Source organism: Charadrius vociferus, unplaced genomic scaffold, assembly GCF_000708025.1.
Source record: "Charadrius vociferus isolate BGI_N301 unplaced genomic scaffold, ASM70802v2 scaffold727, whole genome shotgun sequence".
Classification (NCBI taxonomy): Eukaryota; Metazoa; Chordata; class Aves; order Charadriiformes; family Charadriidae; genus Charadrius; species Charadrius vociferus.
In genome coordinates, this window is record NW_009649472.1 from 472,884 (window position 1) to 479,112 (window position 6,229).

General features: G+C 57.9%; 2 protein-coding genes across 2 annotated transcripts; both read left to right on the top strand.

Annotated features, from left to right (window-relative positions):
- Positions 1-1,677: 1,677 nt before the first annotated feature.
- Positions 1,678-2,546, top strand: C1QA (complement component 1, q subcomponent, A chain). Its single transcript, XM_009889848.1, has 2 exons — positions 1,678-1,840; positions 1,978-2,546. Exons 1-2 carry the CDS (start codon positions 1,678-1,680, stop codon positions 2,544-2,546), a joined length of 732 nt encoding a protein of 243 aa, XP_009888150.1.
- A 2,368-nt stretch (positions 2,547-4,914) lies between these two features.
- On the top strand, positions 4,915-5,881 carry C1QC (complement component 1, q subcomponent, C chain). Its single transcript, XM_009889830.1, has 2 exons — positions 4,915-5,095; positions 5,325-5,881. Exons 1-2 carry the CDS (start codon positions 4,915-4,917, stop codon positions 5,879-5,881), a joined length of 738 nt encoding a protein of 245 aa, XP_009888132.1.
- The last annotated feature ends 348 nt before the right edge of the window (positions 5,882-6,229 follow it).

Below are 6,229 nucleotides of genomic sequence, written 5' to 3' on the forward strand. Positions count from 1 at the left end.
CACATCCCTGGGCACCTTCCCTGGGCTCGGTGGTGAGAGCCATTGGCTTTTTAATTTTGTAGGTCTGGGTAAGGCCACACACAGCTCCTGGGGTTGCCCAGATCTGGCTGGTGCAAGGCACAGCCACTCCCCCACAAAGGGGACCAGGAGTGACCTGGGTGCCAGAGACCCCATCTTCTGCTTTGCTACAGAGACAAGGTTCCCAAACTACTGAAGTGAGGGTAATCAGAAGGAGATGTCTCATGAAGGATGCTGGAGGCCCTGCTGAGGTGCACAGACACTGATGGTCTCTTTGCTGGAGCCCTGCTCTGTCAGGGTGCGGCGCCAAGGTGAGCATCTGGAGGGGTCAGCCCCCAGCAGCAGTGATGACAAGGTTGGGTACCAGTGACAGCCCTGCTCTGCCCATCACCCAGACTGGGAGCCATCAAGAATGATCCCTGGGCCCTGACAAGCGGCCATGCCACCCAGTGCTCACAGCAGCTGTCCCCTGCTGCAGTGACAGAGCTGGGGCATGCCTTTGGGCAACCCCCACCTTTGTGTTGCTTTGTGCCCCTTTGTGCCCAGTCACCACTGGTCCCTGCAGCAGGGACTATGCTACTGGGCCAGCCTGGGAGCTCTGTGGTCCTGCACTTTTGCTGACCAAGCTGTTCCCTGAGTGTGACCAGCACAGCCACGGTCAAGCATGGAAAGGGGAACAAGTTTCTCTCTCATGCAGAGAAAGTGAAACTTGGCACTTCTCTTTCCCAACCAGGCAAACCAGCGGGCATGCAAGTACATCCCCCCACCCTGCTCCTCTTCCTCCCTGCTCCCAAGGAAGTGCTTCCAGCACACAGAGCTGCTGCTCAGACTGGTCTGTCTTCAGCCCCAGCAAGACGGTAAGTCACTCTGAACAGCTAGGGACACATGCCACCTCTGCCGCCGCTCTCCAGTCCTTGTTCCCTGTCCCCCTCCTTTCTTCAACTCCCCCCTCCACAGGGGTTTAAAGTAGGAAAAGGGTGAGAAGATGATGTGGGGGAGGGAGGGGACTGCCAGAATCTGTCCTTGCTCCATGTGGTTGTGGACACCACATGGTCATGTGGGCTCTGAAGGCTTGTCCCAGTCTGAGTACTCCAGGTTTTGGGGTAGGTCTGTGTGCTCAGGACATCCCTTCTCTCTCCCAGCTCTGTGTGTTGGAGATCTGGACCCCTTTTGCCTGTTTATCCCTTTCCTATTTATCTCTTGTCTCTCATGCCTCTGCACCCCTTCCTCACTTGTGCTCTCCATCCCATGGGACCACTGCTCTGTACATCAGTGCTTGCTCCCCCAACACTAGAATAAGCATCCTCTGCATGCATCTGACATGCGACCACATGTCCCTAGGACATGCACTAAAGCATTTGTGCCGTGCACCACATGGCTTTCCAATCCCACAGCCCCACCATAGGCACATGTCAGAGATTTTCAGTAACATCAGTGATTTCAGATCACCTAAGGAAACTGCCTAAAAATCCTTCCATGAAGTTATTTTCACCATTGGATATGGTATCCAGCTATCTGTATTGGGCAACACATGGGTGGTGTGGTAGATCTGTGCATGCATCTGAGAGTGCTTGTGTGTCTGTGTCCAAGGTGCATCTATGTGTTTGCCGCGTGCTTGCCTCCACCCGCAATCCCTCCACCCCTGTGCTTGCAGGCAGGATGCAAATTGGGCTTTGGCTGGCGACCACCACTTTGGCAGCAGTGCTGGGCATGGCCCTGCCTGAGGATGGTTTGTGTTGGGCACCGGCTGGCAAGGACGGCTTCCCAGGAATCCCTGGCCTTGATGGAAGGCCAGGGCAGAAGGGGGACATGGGAGAGCCAGGTAAGGAAGAGCCAGGGATGTGTGGTGTGGGTGGCCTGGGAGCCTTAGGCTTCTTGGTAGAAGCATCACGGGCTGTGGGAGCAGCTTGGGAGATGCCAGATGTGCATGAACTGCTCCTACTCACCACCTCTCCCCAGGGAAATCAGCACAGAGGACAGGCATCCGGGGACTCAAAGGGGATGCGGGTGAGCCGGGACCTCCTGGCATCCCAGGGAACCAGGGTTACCACGGCCCGCCTGGCCCCCCCGGGCTCCCAGGCCAGCCAGGGCCAATGGGGGTCAAGGGGAAAGCTGGCAATATCCTGGAGCAACCGCGTCCTGCCTTCTCTGCCTCGCGGAAGTCCCCACCATCCATGGGCAGGACGGTGGTGTTTGACAACATCATCACCAACCAGGAGAGCTCCTACAGCCCCCAGACTGGGGAGTTCATCTGCCGCATCCCTGGGCTCTACTACTTCGCCTACCAAGTGGTCTCCAGCGGGGACCTCTGCCTGAGCATCACCAAGAACAGGGAGCGTGTGGTCAGCTTCTGTGACTACAACAGCCGTGACCTCCTGCAGGTGAACTCAGGCAGCAGTGTGCTCAGCCTGGTTGTGGGTGACCGGGTCTCCGTAAGCACTGACCCTGCCAGGGGCAGCGTGATTTACAGCGGCTCCGAGGCAGACAGCGTCTTCAGCGGCTTCATGCTCTTCCCACAGAGGGACTGATGGACCACCAGTCCAGACCTGCTTAGCACCAGAGCATTGCGGTGTGCATGTCTGCATGTGTTTTCACCCATGGGGTGGTCTTATGTCGCAGCAAAAAAGGACAACACCAAATTGAGCCACCAGCTGGATCCTGTGCTTCCACCAGTGTCACAAAGAGACCAGGCACTGAGCTTGCCCGCTCCATCCTGGAGGCAGAGGACTCCTGGCCCCAGCAGCCTTGTCTCCTCCTAGGTCTTTGGAGCCCACACTGGAGGTGTCCCGTTGTCACTGGGGCCTTTCACCAGCTGTGGCTCTTTGCTCCTGAGTGGGAAATCACTCTGTGCCACTGCTGCTACACTAACCATTGCAAACGCCTTTCTGGCACCGGGCCACTACTGCCTCTAACATCCTTCCCATCAGTATAAATAAACCCTTTTTTCATGACGGTTGCTTGGGTTCTCTTTCCTATTCATGTGTCTTCCCCAAATATCCTGGGCCCATTCCCAAGCTGCCCAGGGAAAGAAGCGATCCCAGCTTGCCCCTGGCCAAGCACAGAACCCAACTGCAAAGGCAGAAGGACAGGAGGGAACTGAGTGTACCAGCAGAGCTGGCACTTACAGGGAGGAACGGGAAATCTCTGGGGTCAGCCTATGTGTGTCCTTTCTCTGATGAGTCCAAGCTAGCTGTCCTGTACAAGGATAAGTACAGGCAGCAGATCACGCACTTCACCTGCATGGTCTTCTCTTGGTACCGAAACTCTCCCAGGAAGGGGAAAGGTAGCTGTGGTCCTCCAGCCTTTCAGCTAGGAGGGACAAGGACACCAGGGTGACTGATGGGGTGGTGGGGTTGTGGGCCGATGCTCTTCTTTCTTTGGCTTGGGGTGAGACTAGTGGGAAGTAGGGCAGGCGTCAGGTAGCCAGAAAGCATCAGGGAAGTCACACAGGTGCCATACCCCGGGACTACTGCTCAGAGGAGCTGCTCCACACATGCCAGGCAGCCAAATGTCTCTGTTCCTGCAGCAGTGAGGAGGAGGCCAAGTCACCTGCGAGGATCAACACCCCAACCAGGGATGCTGGGGCCCTGGTGAATGCAGCACCCAGCAGAGCTGGTGGAGCATAGGGCAAGGTGCAGAGAGGACAACCAACCTGTAGGTCAGAAACCCTCAAGGAGAAACCTCCTTCGGTCCCATTGCCTAGGGGTGCAGTCTCTCCCATCAGAGCCAGGCAATGACCTTGCACCAGCCCTTCGCTGCACAGGTGGCTCTGGCTCCATGGAGCTGACATGAGGCTCTATTTCCCATCCGCACACTGCCCTTCTGCTCAGAAATGAGTTAAGGATGGGTGAAAGGCAGGTGATTTGTGGAGGGCTAGTGGGCGGTGGCTCTGGGGGGATTGTGGCACATCTCTTGGCAGAGGCTGACCTCACCTCTGTCTTCCAGCCCCTGCTGCTGCAGTGGCACAAGCGTGGGTCTCGCTGGACAGCTGGGAAAGTGCTTGCTCAGAGGAAACAATCAGGCAGAAGGATGTGAAACTCAGCGGGTGGACAGCTGGGCATTCTGGGTCTCCAAGGGCCCTTTCCTAACTCTGTGACTTCCTCCAGGAGCGTGTCACAGAGAGTGACCCATGCTGTGCTGTGCCAGCAGGCAGCACGCACAACAGCCAGAGGGCTCAGCAGCACAGGATCCCGTGCCCTGCTCCCCTCTCCAGAGGTAAGAGGTGATGCAGGGTCCATCTCTTTGGGGCAGTCTGCCTGGGGAGTGGTGGTCCAGCAGCATGGCAGAGTGCTGGGCTGTGTGAGAGGAGGAGGAGAAGGTGACAGAGACCCTGCCAGGCTGCACACATGCCATGGCGGGGGATGCACGCTCGTCCTTGCTGGGGGAAGGCCCAGTCCCCTGGGTCAGGCACTGTCCTGGGAGTTCCCCAGCCTTGATCCTGATGGGCAGAGCTGGGAAAGTCAGGCTGCTGCTGGGGGAGGGGTGAGACCGGCTCGGTCCAGGGAGCTCCAGCCTCAGTGCAGCATGATGCAACGGTCTGCAGGGACACATGCATCTGCAGGCGGTTCGGGACACTGGACCAGGAGCGCTTGGAGCTGGCCGTGGGTATTGCAACACCCATGACTCCATCCAGACTGAAAGTCCAATCCCCCTTGTGCCATCAGGGGCTGCCCTGGGGGTGGTGATGAGCCCAGGGTCCTTCACACATCCATCTCCCCACCGCCTGGCAATTGGTATGGGGTGGGACACAGAGGGCACAGCCGTCACAGCCAGATGCTCCTGGTGCAGTCAGCCTCATAGCACAGTACCTCCTTTGCCTCCATGGCCTGGAAGCCATCCCGCTGTGGCCCCTCACCCCAGTACTTTCTTTCCCTTACCATGCTCCAGAGCACCAAAATGGGACAGAGCTTCTGGGAGCAGCTCCATCTGGCCCTCATCCTCCTGCTCTTGAATCTGGGGTCTGCTGTGACTGGAGATGCCCCTCACAGCTGCTATGGGATTCCAGGCTTGCCAGGCATGCCAGGTGTACCAGGCAAGGATGGCCGGGATGGGCTGAAGGGAGCCAAAGGAGAGCCAGGTGAGTAAACAAGGAGGGGAACCATGCAGGCTGTTAAAGGGGGGCATTGAGTCCTCCATGGTTGGTCTGCCTGGTTTGCAGGCCGTGGAGAGCGTCCTCTGTGGATAGGGCAGGAGGAGAGGAGGCTGGAGAGAGGCAACAAGCCTCTCGTGCCCAAAGGAAGAGGCTGGAGGAACCTCTTTCCACACCCTGGCATTGACATTGACTCTCACTCCCCACCACCCCACAGGCATCCCGGCTCCTCCTGCAACACAAGGGCCCAAGGGCATGAAAGGGGAACCAGGCAGCCCTGGCTTGCCAGGCAAGACTGGCCCCATGGGTCGCCCTGGTCCTCCTGGAGACCCTGGGATGATGGGCATGGCCGGAGATCCAGGTATGCCGGGTAGCTACAAGCAGAAGCACCAATCAGCATTTTCAGTGACAAGGCAGACCAGCGAGCACCCCTTGAAGAATGTCCCTCTGGTGTTCAACCATGTCATCACCAACACCAACCACGACTACAACACCACTACGGGCAAGTTCACCTGCAAGATCCCTGGTCTTTACTACTTTGTCTTCCATGCCTCACAGACAGCCAACCTCTGTGTCATCCTGTACAAGAACGAGATCAAGATGGCCAGCTTTTGTGACCACAAGACCAACACCATGCAGGTCAGCTCTGGTGGAATCCTCCTCCACCTGGGTGCTGGGAACCAGGTCTGGCTGGCAGTGAATGACTACAGCGGCATGGTGGGCATCAGCAGCTCCGACAGCATCTTCTCGGGGTTCCTGCTCTTCCCGGACTAGAGGACCACCAGAGCCCACACCAGCACACCAGCCTCTTCGCCCTGCCCTGCAAATGCTGCTGCTTACCGCCAGGCTGTTGCTGATGCTCCAGGTTTCTCTGCTGGGTGGGAAGCCCCAGTGAGGGGATCAGCCCTAGCCTCCAGCCACAAACCCCTTGCCTGGGGACTGAGGACAGGCAGTTGCTGAACGGGGGGCAACAGGCACGTCTGTATGCGTCTGGACCCAGAGTGACCATGCCAAGACCCTGTTGTCCTGCTGGCACTGCCACGTGCACCCACCCTGATAACCCCACATTACCTTATGTCAGAGCCAGAGGTGTCTCTGTGTATCTCCCCTTCCCACCTGGCT

What these genes read in the sequence shown, in the direction of transcription:
- C1QC (XM_009889830.1), top strand. Translation starts at nt 4,915, where the DNA reads ATGGGACAGAGCTTCTGGGAGCAGCTCCATCTGGCCCTCATCCTCCTG. An exon ending in GGGAGCCAAAGGAGAGCCAG is followed by an intron (nt 5,096 to 5,324) that starts GTGAGTAAACAA and finishes ACCACCCCACAG; the next exon opens with GCATCCCGGCTCCTCCTGCA.
- C1QA (XM_009889848.1), top strand. Translation starts at nt 1,678, where the DNA reads ATGCAAATTGGGCTTTGGCTGGCGACCACCACTTTGGCAGCAGTGCTG. An exon ending in GGGGGACATGGGAGAGCCAG is followed by an intron (nt 1,841 to 1,977) that starts GTAAGGAAGAGC and finishes ACCTCTCCCCAG; the next exon opens with GGAAATCAGCACAGAGGACA.